At 41.9% G+C, this 13,920-nt stretch overlaps 1 protein-coding gene across 1 annotated transcript in view; it reads right to left on the reverse strand.

Annotated features, from left to right (window-relative positions):
- SLC2A13 (solute carrier family 2 member 13) overlaps positions 1 to 11,626 on the reverse strand; it is a 376,120-nt gene extending 364,494 nt beyond the window's left edge. Inside the window, exon 1 of the mRNA XM_059082261.2 lies at positions 10,771 to 11,626. Coding sequence (XP_058938244.1) covers positions 10,771 to 11,320 — 550 coding nt within the window. The 5' untranslated portion in view covers positions 11,321 to 11,626. The remainder of the gene's footprint in view (positions 1 to 10,770) is intronic.
- Between the last annotated feature and the right edge of the window lie 2,294 nt (positions 11,627 to 13,920).

The following is a 13,920-nucleotide window of genomic DNA, read 5'->3' on the forward strand; positions in this document are numbered from 1 at the left end:
GAGAGAACAACAGGAACTTCAAGGGAAAAGAAGCAGTTTTTAATTTTAGCTGCTGTCTCATAGGCAATACCTCTGTGCTGTCCAACTCCAGGAGGCCCCACTTTCGCTACATCCCATGTGAATATACCCCCTCAAGGGTGAATACGGTGTGCTTGACCCCCTGGAGTTGTGCAACTCAGCAGCTCTGATTATAGGCATCCCTGTTCACAAGCTCTTAGCAAAGGAAAGAGATGTTCTAACCTCTAAGCTTTGCTTTTCTCACTGTCATTCCTTGACACGCCGTGGCCATGTTCTTGAAAAACTCATTTAAAAATTTTGTATTTTAAAATTAACTCTCACAACAATATATCATGGGAAAAAACAAATTATGCTATTTTCAGGGAGAAGCGACAGAGTTACAAAACAGTTGAGCACGGACAGACTCTGAAGCCAGACCTCTTGGGTGCAATCTCTGGCTCCACCACTCAGGAGCTCTGTGACCACGAGAAAGTTACTTCATCTCTTTTCACCTAAGTATCCTCTTCTTTAGAAGAAGATACAGGCATACCTCCAAGACGTTGCAGGTTCAGTTCCAGACCACCACAGTGGAGCAAATATTGCAATAAAGCAAAGCAGCAGTAAGTCTAAAAACTCAATGTACTACTTTAAGTAAAAAACACGTTATTGCTAAAAATACTGACCATCATCTGAGCCTCCAACAAGTTGTAATCTTTTGCAATGGTAACAGAGATCACTGATCACAAATCATCATAACAAATATAATAAAAATTTAAAAGTTTGAAAAACTGCAACAATTACCAAAATGTGACACAGGGACATGAAGTGAGCAAATGCTCTTGGAGAAATGGTGCTGACAGACTTGCTCAATGCAGGACTGCCACAAAACTTCAATATGTAAAAAGCACAACTATCTGTGAGGCACAATAAAATGAGGTATGCCTGTAATATTATTACCTCACTGGGTTATTATGAAAATGATGGGAATATAAGCAAAATGTTTAGAAGAGTGTCTGGCACAGAGTAAGCACTGAATAAATGTTAGGTATCACTTCCAGGGCGCTGGTCGCTAAATCGATTGCCAATTCACATTCTGCCTTGAAGCGACTGGGGAGACTCCCCCTGGCACAGAGCAGGGAGATGCTGAAATCAGTACAGAAGGATGCTGGTGCCACCATGATGCCACTGTGCACTGTGGCACTGGGGACCCCATCACACTGCTCAGCCTTGTTGTGAAATGAGGCTTCTTTTGTGTGGCTTTTAAAACATATTCCAGACCACATCATTTCAAACAATGGTGCTAATATTTAATAAAAGGCCTAAGTATGAAGCATGCAGTACTCCCTCCCAACTTGAGTCTAGAAGTATCTGTAAAACTTGGCTATTTTTTTCTCTATACATCCAAGAAAGTTAAAGTTTAAATATAGAAAATGTTTTGGGGTTTTCTAGTTAGTACATATTTTCTCCAGACAATGAAAGTTTTCTCTATAGACGTGTTGCTGACTCTTTACTCTGAAGGTCAAAGGAAAGAGAAAGGTAAGAAAATGAAAAGAGTTATAGACAGGAAGGATGGGGAGGATGTATAAAGGAACCAAGTTCAATCAGGAAGAAAAAAAAATAGTTTTTTGTGCTTTTGAGTAAAGATGGCAAAGACTGCTTGCTGTTTGAGATCTACCAGCAGGTTCTATATCATTAGAGGTGTTAAAGCCAAAGACATTTGTGTGAATCAGCCAACTCAGACTGTGTTCTTACTTTGAGCTTAAGACACAGAAGAGAGAAGTATGGATGGATGAAAAAGAGAAATGTTTTATAGAGAAGTCACATGAACAACTTCACAGAACTCACGTTAACACGTCATCTCACTGACAACTCACTCAGGGAGCGCAATGCAATACTACTAGGCAAACAAAATTAGGTCATAACTCTCACTATAACTCTACAATGTCAATGCCACCAGATATAAAAGTGTGGAGGTAGTGGGGTGGGGCTGTGCACACAAACTGTAAGTGTATGAAACAAGGAAACAGAAGTCAAAGAAGTCAAACGAAGTTTTACTTTACATGTCGGTTTCATACCAGTAGGGAGCATAATCCAATACAGAAATCCTGCTTTAAAAGAAGATAAAACTCTGCCACATCTTCTTTATCCATTCATCTGTCGATGGACACTTAGGTGGCACATATACACAATGGAATATTACTCAGCCATAAAAAGAAACGAAATTGAGTTGTTTGTAGTGAGGTGGATGGACCTAGAGACTGTCAAACAGAGTGAAGTCAGAAAGAGAAAAACAAATACCATATGCTAACATATATATATGGAATCTTAAAAAAAAAAAAAAAAACTGGTTCTGAAGAACTCAGGGGCAGGACAGGAATAAAGACGCAGACATAGAGAATGGACTTAAGGACACAGGGATGGGGAAGGGTAAGCTGGCGCGAAGTGAGAGAGTAGCATGGATGTATATACACTACCAAATGTAAAATAGAGAGCTAGTGGGAAGCAGCTGGATCACAGAGGGAGATCACCTCAGTGCTTTGTGACCACCTAGAGGGGTGGGATAGGGAGGGTGGGAGGGAGATGCATGATGGAGGGGATATGGGATATATGTATACATATAGCTGATTGTTATACAGCAAAAACTAACATAGCATTATAAAGCAACTATACTCCAATAAATTAAGAAAATAATTATTCAGATAACAAACAAAAAAAGATAAAACTGAAAGAAATTATGGGGGGTGGGGAAGGGAACAAACTTGGTTGCAAAAAGAAAAAAATCAGCATTAGCTGATTAATTATTTAAAAATCTGTCTGATTCTATGATTACCTTAAATGAAATTCTTTATTGATATTAATCTCAGTATTGAGATTGTATTGAGAAAGTATGACTTTCTGATCAGACAAGATTTTACATTTGCTTTGCATTAAAGGATAAAAATTCAAAGTGCTGTTTGAATAAAACTGATATATTTTTGAAAAATATTACTCAATAGGCCATAACATACCAACAAAAAGCTGCAATAAGCAGCTACAAACTGTGTTCCAGTAGAGGGAGTACCAGAACAGAGGCCGACAGAGGAGAAACTGGTGTAAATCTAAGATTAATTCAGCAAACCCAGTGCTGTATAAATTAACATGTCAATTCTCAGTAAACGTTTTGGATACTGGTAAATATCTGAATTTAGACCCTTTTTAATATGCCCCACACAGGTGCTAAATCACCACTTACAATGAGCAGTAAATGCCAACACTATGGATAAAGGTCGAAATTACATTGCGTGCTTTTTGGCTATGGACAGGCTAACGAAGATAACAGTATAGCATTCTTATACTCTGCCCTGTCACAACAACCTTGTGTGTGTGTTATGCATGAGAGACACAAGGTCCCAGACAAAAAACAAATGAAGCAAAACATGCAAATTCACAATCCTTCAATCCTTTTGTACCTAACCACACCTAAAAACTTTGTAGGTACAATTTTGCTAAACACTTACAAAATGTAACTGTGTAAAAGACATGAAAATAAGATTCTCTATAGAATATAATAAATTCTGAGTTTGCAAATTTGTGTCCTATTTGAAATTAGAGTCTTCAGGTTTAAAAAGCTTGGTGTCAGAAGTAGTAGGGCAGGAACAATGGCAAAAGTCTGGTCCCAGGACTCAAGTCAAGGATAAGAGACCGGAGGAACCAAAGGAACCTCTGGTGAAACCAAAACCTGCAATATGCCATTTTCAAAATGGGTACTCAATAAGCTGATTTTGTAGTAACTAGTCAAGGAAACTGAACCCTTAAACTAAAACAAACACCCCCGATTTCTGATGCTTCTGTTACATGACTCATTTAATATAATTATACATTCTAATTATACATTGAACGATTATCCTCTACTGCTTGATATCTTTATATTTTTCAAAGATTTCTGTTGAAGGGAGCACTGACTCTTCCTATTCCAGTAATTCATGACATGTTTTAGCCACCTGGTAGTAACCATCTCAGCAAAGGATTTCTCATACTACGAAATTGAAAGAGGCAAGGTGTGAAAGGAAAATCAAAATGGAGTCAGTACTGCTAAAAGAGCTCTCTTAAACGGAGCTGGGAGGCCATTAAGAAAGTTGCATTTCTCAGCCTGTATCGAATCTGACCTTTGGACCTGAATTCACCCAGAACACCTGCCAGAAACTCAAGATACTTATTGGACCCCTACTCTAAAACAACTGATTCCTTTAGATATTTTCCAGCTTGCCATCAGAGAAAATCACAATTCTTACCAGGCAACTGTTAGCAACCTCGTGACTTTCTGTCTTTACCTGACTCTTTCTCTTCCTTGGAACACTCTTTCAGGGTTACCTGAATCTGTATCTCCCAAATCACAATTCTTAAGACCCCAAATAAACTCTTTTCTTATTTGCAGCCTCCTGAATTTTTTTTTTTTTGCAGGGGGGGGTTGACAAAAGGTTGAAGAAAGTAAGAGTTTAAAAGCAGAATGGTTTAAAGAAGAAGGAAAAAAAAAAAATTCAAGGGATGTTTAATCTGATCATATCATTTACAACTGAAATCTCCAAAGACTGTCCCCGCATAGGCAAGACCAATTAAACCCTATTCAGCCTAATCCACACCTCTCCCCGCAAAAAATCATTCCAGTTTCATGGCTGACCCATCACCACCCTTCAGTCACTTTTTACTTCATATACTGCTTTTACTTTTTGCTGCCTTTACTCTTGCTGTTAACTTAAATGCCCAGTAATTCAAAGAGCAAAAGACTTCGAGGTTTTGTTTTTTTAATTCTGATTTCACACCAGTGACCTTGTCATTTAACTGCTGCACCTTGTTTTATTGCATACCTTGTTTCATTGACCTTTGAAGATACTGCATTTTTTACAGATTGAAGGTCTGTGGCAACCCCGCAGAGAGCAGGTCTATTGGCACCATTTTTCCAGCAGCACTTGCTCACTTGCTCATGTCTCTGGGTCACATTTTAGTAATTTTCACAATATTTCAAGCTCTTTCATTATTACTATAATTGTTATGGTGATCTGTGATCAGTGATCTTTGATGTTACTAATGTAATTATTTTGGGGCACCACAAACCGCACCCATGTAAGATGGAAACTTAATCAAAAAATGTGTTTGTTCTGACTGCTCCAGGAACCAACAGCTTCCCAGCCCCTCTCCCCCTGTCCTCAGGCCTCCCTATTTCCCTGAGAGGCAACAATATTTAAATTAAGCCAATTAATATCCCTACTTTTAACAGTCTCTAAGTGTTAAAGTGAAAAAAGTCACAGGTCTCTCACTTTAAATGAAAAGCTAGAAATAATTAAGCTCAATGAGGAAGGCATGTCTCAAGCCAAGACAGGCCACTAGCTAGGCGTCTTGCACCAGTTAGCCAAGTTGTGATGATGGCAAAGTTGAAGGAAATTACAAGTATTACTCCAGCGAATACACAAATGATAAGAAAGCAAAATAACCCTATTGCTAATACAGAGAAAGTTATAGTGGTCTGACAGATCAAACCAGCTACGACATTTCCTTAAGCCAAAGCCTAGTCCAGAGCAAGGGCCTAACTCTCTTCAAGTCTACGAAGGCTAAGAGAGGTGAGGAAACTGCAAAAGAAAAGTCTAAAGCTAGAAGAGGTTGGTTCATGAGGTTTAAGGAAAGAACTCCATACATAAAAGTACAGGGGAAGCAGCAAGAGCTGATGCTGAAGCTGCAGCAAGTTACCAAGAAGATCTAGTAAAGATAATTAATGAAGGTGGCTACAACTAAACAACAGATTTTCAATATAGACAAAACAGCCTTATATTGGAAGAAGATCCCTTCTAGGACTTCCATAGATAGAGAGAGGTCAATGCCTGGCGCCAATGCTCATTTACCATTCTCAAAATCCCTGGGCCCTTAAGAATTAGGCTAAATCTACCCTGTCTGTGCTCCATGCATGGAACAAAGCCTGGATGGCAGCAAGTCTGTTTACAACACGGTTTACTGAATATTTTAAGCCCTCTATTGAGACCTACTGCTCAGAAGATTCCTTTCAAAATATTACTGCTCATTGACAATGCACCTGGTTACCCAAGAGTCCTGATGGAGATGTATGAGATTGATGTTGTTTTCAAGCCTGCTAACATAATATCCACTCTGCAGCTCACAGATCAAGGAGTAATTTCGACTTTCAAGTCTTATTATTTAAGAAATACCTGTGTAAGGCTATAGTTGCCATATATAGTGATTTTTCTGATGGATAGGGGCAAAGTCAATTGAAAACCTTCTGAAGTATTCACCATTATGGATTCCATTAAGAACATTAGTGATTCATAGTAAGAGGTCTATTTTGCAACATTAACAGGAGTTTGGAAGAAGCTGATTCTAATGATGACTTTGAGGGGTTTAAGACTTCAGCGGAGGATGTAACTGCAGATGTGGTAGAAACAGCAAGAGAATCAGAATTAAAAGTGGAGCCTGCAGATGTGACTGAATTGCTGCAATCTCATGATAAAACTTTCACAGATAAGGAGATGCTTCTCACAGATAAGCAAAGAAAGTGGTTTCTCAAAAAGAAATCTACTCCTGGTGAAGGTGCTGTGAAGACTGTTGAAGTGGCAGCAACGGATTTAGAATACTATCAATACATAAAGTTAGTTGATAAATCAGTGGCAGTGTTTGAGAGGATTGATTCCAATTTTGAAAGAAGTTCTAACTATAGGTAACATGCTATCCAAACAGCATCGCATGCTACAGAGAAATCATTTGTGAAAGAAAGTCAACTGATGCAACTGATGGAGCAAACTTCAGTGTTGTCTTATTTTAAGAAATTGCCACAGTCACCCAGGCTTCAGCAACCACCACCTTGATCAGTCAGTAGCCATCAATATGGAGGCAAGACCCTCCACCCACAAAGATTACTAGATGAAGACTCACACGATGGTTAACAATTTTTAGCAGTATTTTTAAATTAAGGTGCGTACATTTTTTAGACATAATACTATTTGTACACAATAGACTACAGTATAGTGTAAATATAACTTTTTATGAACTGAAAGTTTGTGTAACTCACTTTATTGCAATAGTCACTTTATTTCGGTGGTGTAGAACCAAACCCACAATATCTATGAGGTATGCATCCAGCAAAAGGAGACCTGTTTCCAAAGCTAAAAGGATTAAATGAGATAACCTATATGAAGTAACAGCAGGGTTCCTAGTCCATACTAAAGCACTAAATAAATAATATTTCCTTCCACGGCTCTCTGTAAATCTGAACTCCTACTCATCCTTCAAACCCCATTTTAAATATCTGTTTCTACAAAACCTGCTTAATTATGTGTTCTATTTTCTTCCCCCCCCCCAAAAATGCAATTGCCTATTATCCTGTGTTTCCCATGGCACTTAGAGAAACCTCTATTGTATTTTAATTGCTTTTTAAAAATATTTATTTATTTATTTATTTTGGATGTGTTGGGTCTTCATGCTACACATGGGCTTTCTCTAGTTGCAGCAAGCGGGGGCTACTCTTTGTTGCAGTGCACGGGCTTCTTATTGCGGTGGCTTCTCTTGTTGCGGAGCACGGGCTCGAGGTGCGCGGGCTTCAGTAGTTGCAGCACGCGGGCTCAGTAATTGTGGCTCGCAGGCTCTAGAGTGTAGGCTCAGTAGTTGTGGCACAAGGGCTTAGTTGCTCTGCAGCATGTGGGACTTTCCGGGACCAGGGCTAGAACCCGTGCCCCCTGCATTGGCAGGTGGATTCTTAACCACTGCGCCACCAGGGAAGTCCCTAATTGCTTGTTGCTGGCCTTTCTGTTCCATTAGAGTATGAACACCTCCAGGGTGGGATTTTTATCTAATTACTGCCTACTCTGAAACTGACAGAATCAATAATAGAAGCTTAATTTGCATTTGTTAAACAAATAAATGATTTAATTAAACTATTACAAACTAAAACCCTTAGATGGCCTTTCAAATATTTCATAATACCCTTAAAAAAATAATAACAATCCTAACTTAGAGCGATACCCTATCAGCAATGGAATTTTTTAATGTTTCTGCTTACTATTCACTCATTTATTCAACAAGTACAACCAGTGCCTCCTACGGGCTGGGAGTACTGTACATTGGTGAACAAAATGAATAAAAAACCCTGTCCTCCCCGCCCTTGTATTTACCACAGGGAAATCTGTGGAAGTAAGAAATTACCATTGCAAACTTGTCTGAAAAATATACCAGAAGACATTTTGTTATTCTTCAACATTTACTAAATATCAAAAGAACAACAACAAAAGAAACCTCCTGACCACACATAAAATTTAACTACTTAAAACAGTATGAAATAAACTCAGATTTAGTGTACTAAACAAGCAAAACTGATTTTGTATCCCTAAAAAAATGCTCATGTTAGGACCCATTTCCTTGTAGCTAAAAATATTTGTGACTTATTTTTTGAATGGTTAGTAATCTTTGTGAGTTTTAAGGGTTTTATGTGTACAATTACATGCATCACATAGATCCTAATTTGAAAGGTGGTGATGTTTAATGTGGCTTATTTACAAACCTGTTTATGACCTTAAAACATTCCTCACTTTATAAGTGAGGAGGGCTTTTTACGAAACTTTGTATCAGGGCTTCCAGTCTAAGGGGTGCTCCCCCTGGAGTGAGACAGGCCGTTAGTTTAAAAAAATTTAACTAATTTTTTATTAGGACCATGTCTCAACTGGCTGCACTATCAGGCAAGCAGCCCAGGTGCCACAGACACAGGTGCAGTTCTTGCACACCAACCTTTCCAATCTAACCTCTGGCTTCATCCTCTTTGCTGCATCCACCTGACTCCCCACGTATGGCCTATGGTTTCCTTTCTTTACTCATTCCCTGGCTTAGAAGGTCCTTTCCTTACTTCTACTGTCAAAATACTACTCATTAACATACCATTTCCAACTGGAAGAGCTTAGGTTTTCCTCTGTTGGGGGTAATGGTACCCTCTTTTAATTCATCAGCCCTCACTGTGATCCTTTCTTATGGAGATGAGCAAGTTCTACCTTGCTTTAGTCCCGCCCTGCCACTCTTACTGAAATATAAATGCTCTTCACTGTTCTGCTGACAACCTCTGCAAAGGGCCCTTACACACAACAGCGAGTTGATTTTCCTATCAGATAAAAGAGTAAACATAATACCCAAATATCCAATACTTGCCATAGCTAAACACTAGAAAACTTCATTTAGAGATCTCTGCAAAACAGTATTGAATTCCAAAATCACAAATAAGATTCAGTCTTACTGAACAAATCTTGCTACCTAAAATTACATTATTTCAATGTCCGAAGAAACAATAAAAGGTAGTCTGATATCCCAGGCAGAGAATTCTGAGAAAATAATCCTGAAGGCACAGGTAGCTCCTGTACAGAGAGGTTTCATTTCAGCTGTACTTTTTGGTCATTTTGGACTTTAATGCACCAACTCAATATTTTACTGCTTCCCAATTAACAGTGCTATACACAAACAAAAAGGAAGTCAGTAATAACCGATTTGGGATATAAAAGTGCAGTGAGTTTGGTTTTACGCCCATGATTCCTGCATGTGGAGTTGTATAAATGCGGCTCTCTCCCCCATAGAGCCTACGGAGAAGAGGCAAAAAGCATAAAGGTCAAACAAGTGGTGAATGGACAGATCATCAGGAGCCCAAGATTTAAAGGGCTCTTTCATCAATCCCTAGCCATAGGGAAGAAATACTTCAACAGCACCCTAAAGGAAACAAAAAAACTGAATTATAAAGGCAACATTAAAAAAGCATCAGTGGCACGTCTTAGAAAAATTACTAGCGAGGTTTAAGTCTCAACCCCCTACTTTGTCTCAAAAGTGTTTTCTAATAATACTAAGCACATTCCAAATAGCTTCCATCTGCCAAGAACTTACCAACTGCACCTCCCCTGCTCAGCAACCAGGGTGAAAAATCAATGCCAAGGGAACCTAAATCCCTTCATTTTGGAAGTAAATTGCGAACATCTACCTTGCTAGGCATTTATCCACAGGGCGAGTAGTTCCTAAATGAATTTAGGAAATGAACATGACCCAAGGGAAAGCAGGAGAGGCAAAACAAATACGAGAATGGGTGAATATAGATTTAAAGGAAAAAGTCAGAGAAACAGAAAAGGCAAGAATTCATTTGGCAAGAAAATGAAAAGCAAAGGGCAATACAAAAAGTAACAGCAAATGAGGAGAAAAAATAATACTCCACCCTAAAGGTAAATGACTAGAGAAGGAAAGTGAGGAGTAGCAAAAAATACAGTCCAGATGACTTGATTAACTTTGAAAATTCTCTTACTGGGACTTTTAAGACTGATTGGGTTCGGAGTTTGTAATCCTAGGAAAGGAAACGGCCTAGCAATGGAAAAACAAAGTGATACAATGCTGAAAAGTAAAGAGACCCTCCTTCATAAGCTCTAGATAGGCATCAGGTAGAGCTGGATCAAGGAAAACACTGGTGATACGCGGGGCTCCCGGAAGGGCTGAGAGAGGTAACAATCACGCGGATTCACTTGTCTGTGGGAAATCGAAGAGTCCTCGTGGGCTCGGGAGAGACTACAGCGAACCCCCACCCCCACCCTAGGGGAAGCCTGCGAGGCCGGACTAACAAACAGATGGGCTCTCGGAGCAGGCGCAAGAGACGCGAAGTATTCTCGGGAGCCGGCCAGACCCGACGGGGACCCCGAAGGGGCAAAAGGAACGCAGCGACCAGGCTCAAGGGCGGTGTCGCCAGGGGCCCCCCCGGACACCCTTTGCCAAGCCGGAACTCACCGATGCCGAGCCCTACAACCAGGCGGCCGGCGAGCAGCGTCTCCTTGTTGTTCGCCGCAGCCAGCACCGTGGAGCCGGCGGTGAAGAGGGCACTGGCCAGCAGGATGGCGGCGCGGCGGCCGAAGACGCCGTTGAGGGCCCCGCCAGCCAGCGCCGAGACTGCGGCCGCCCCCACCGTGCTGGACACGAGCAGCTCCTGCCACAGCGCGTCCAGGCTGAGCTGCCGCTTGAGCAGCAGCATGGCCCCCGACACCACCCCGGTGTCATAGCCGAACAGGAAGCCGCCCAGCGCGGAGAAGACCGCCACCACGTACACGAAGGCGGGGGTCTCGTCCTGCTGGAACTGCCTCCGCGCCGCACGCTCCAGGTCCCCGACGCCGCCGCCGCCCGAGCCCTGCAGGCTGGCGCTGGACTCGGCGGCCGCCAGGAGGCTGCGCTCCCCAGCCGTGCTCGCCGCGTCCGGCTCCTGCTGCTTCCTGCGCCGCTCACCCATGAGGCTGCTCAGGCTCCGCAGCGTGTACTCCACATTCTCGCTTGCCTTGCGGGACATAGGGCAGGGGCCCGGGGCTGCCCGGGTGGAAGAGGCTCCGCGGGCCGGAGGTCTCGGAGGGCTAGACAGCCCGAGCGGGCACAAGGAACCGCTGCCGCCGCCTTCCTCCTCCCGGCTCTGGCTCCCGCTCCTGCTCCGACTGCCACGGCAGCAGCCGCCGCCGCCGCGGCCGCTCCGGGGAGAAAGTTGCTGCCCGCCGAGACCGCGGCGCTGCAGAGTTGGAGCCTGGCGGGTCTCACTCGAGACTCACGCCCCGCGCCTGCCGAGCTGGCGCTGCGGAGCGAGCGGGAGGTGGGGCCGCGGGTCACGTGCAGCCCCAGCCGGCAGGGCTGGGCCGGAGACGCTCCGCCCCCTCCCCGGGCGGGGCCAACCTGAGCCCGCCCCGATCCCTAAAACCCACCCCCAGGTCGATCGCGACCTCTGACCTAGGCTCCTTCTTACGTGGCTCTGGCATCCTTACAGCTTTAAGCCCCCTAGTTTGGGGACCGCAGCTGGGTAGCAAGCCAATGTTTGAATGCCGGGTACTACGCTTTCAGACCCGGAGAAACCGCCTACGATGACTGCACGGTTTGGAAAGGCAAGGAGAGAACACCTTATAAAAGCCTGAGCATGGCCAAGGCTGGAAAGGGCCTAGGAAAAAATATCCTGTTATGGCATATAGCAAGTACCCTTCCTTACTTTTATAATATTGTGACAAAAATGGGTCTGTTCTGGAGCAATTAAGTTTCTTATCGCCGGTCCCTCCTCAACTTATGCTTATTTTAAAGGCACAGTACGTCTTATTTCTTTGAGGACAGAGGTAATGAGTCTCCCCAGGTGAATCCCAAACTTCCTTCCATGGATCCCTGATGTGTAAAAGAAAATTCACATTTATACATTACACTGCTGTATCACCAAGGAGCTCACACTGGTACAAAGTAAACCCAATATTTGATGTGATTTAAGGTTTAAGAGGAAATCTCCCCCTAACTCCCCCAACATACTCACTAAAAGGAAGGATGTCTTCTCCCCTGAGAAGTCTGCACTGTTGCCTTCCATTTACAGGGGCAATTTTAACTGCTTCATTTGCTTGAAACAAAGCAAAGATGACATTACTTGCCACCAGTTTTTTAAACTGTTGAGTTAATTGCCGGTTGTTAGTTTTTTCCCTCACTTTGAAGTCAGTAGTAAATCATTTTATACAGCTCCACTTCAGAAGAGAAACTTTGTCCCTCTGATTTGCGTTCATTCTTCAGGCTCAGGGCAGGAGGTAAAGCATCATATAATTTTGTTCCTTATCATTTCAGTGCTCTTTTATTTTCCTTATTTGAGCAAAAGTCTTAGTCTGAGGCCTGTTTTTTCATGCAGCCTAAAACTTGTTCTTATTAAAGAAAAGAATTTTGTCGTTTCGTTTTCAATAAAAATTTGTTATAATTTGTCAGAATTGCTTTCCTTTTGATTATCAGTCATGATTATCTCCATAATGTAACACTTTCCTTAACAGCAACGAGGAAATATGAACTAATGGGCTTAGAGGGCTAAACTGTTTAAACTTATTGTGTGGCTTTAAAGTAAGGTTCTCTCATAATTCCCAGGGATCAATTAAACAGAGAGCTTTTAGCTCTGGAGCAATGAACTCTAATATTCAGGCTACAGAAAAAGATACAGGTAAGAGAGCACCCTTTTCCATGCCTGCTGTAATAAAACCGCACCACCTGGTGGCGAGCCTGTTCATCGCTTTTGAAGAACAGGGCTCTTCTACCAGATGAGAATCAGCTGGTACTGTTGAGTTCCCTCTTGCCGAGATGAAACAAACTTCCTTTTACTCCTGGCAGGAACACCTTGGCTCCTGAGCATCCCTTGCTGGAAATTCAGCTTTTATGTCATAGAACGCTAAACTACTTAAAATGGTTCCACTCCAAATCATCAGGGCACCTAAATACCTATGATCAGGTTACATCTGAAAAGAAATGTGACATGAAAAAAAGGGATCAGAGAGTTCAACAGAGTTCTTTCCAGCCCTTGGAGGAGCCAAGTTCATTTTAACACTACAGCGTGATTCCAAAGTGTAGTTCCCTGAAGCCTGCCCCAACCGCAGATTATGATGAAATGGAAAGCTAAGGATCAAAAGACATGAGTCCTATCAGTATCACTGTTTTACTGTACAACTTTTGACAACCACTAAATTAGTCTATTCCTTGTTTTCTTATTTGCAGAGCAGATATTGGTACAGCAATGACTCATTTACTAGAAATGAAAAATAATTTTAAAATATACCTAGTTGCTATTGCACAGTAAATAATAATTCTAAGCATCATTATTGGCTTGCAAGGTGAATTTGAAAACCCAAGTTTTAAGTACATTTGCTTTACAACCTCCAGGAAGAGGGAAAGAAGTGAGAGAGTGGTTTTAGCTGTATTGCTACAGATCCCTTTCCATTCATCTCTCCCACCATAACAGTTCCCTTTCCCCGGAGATAACCACACCTATCACTTTGAAATTTATCTTTCCAGAACTTTCTGTATGCATTTATATGTACACAGTAAAACACAAAGTTTGTTTTACTATTGTTTAGATCACAAAGAAAGAAAACCCAAATCAGACTGGTTTAAGCCACAATT

The sequence above is a fragment of the Kogia breviceps genome, chromosome 12, assembly GCF_026419965.1.
Source record: "Kogia breviceps isolate mKogBre1 chromosome 12, mKogBre1 haplotype 1, whole genome shotgun sequence".
NCBI classification, from domain to species: Eukaryota; Metazoa; Chordata; class Mammalia; order Artiodactyla; family Physeteridae; genus Kogia; species Kogia breviceps.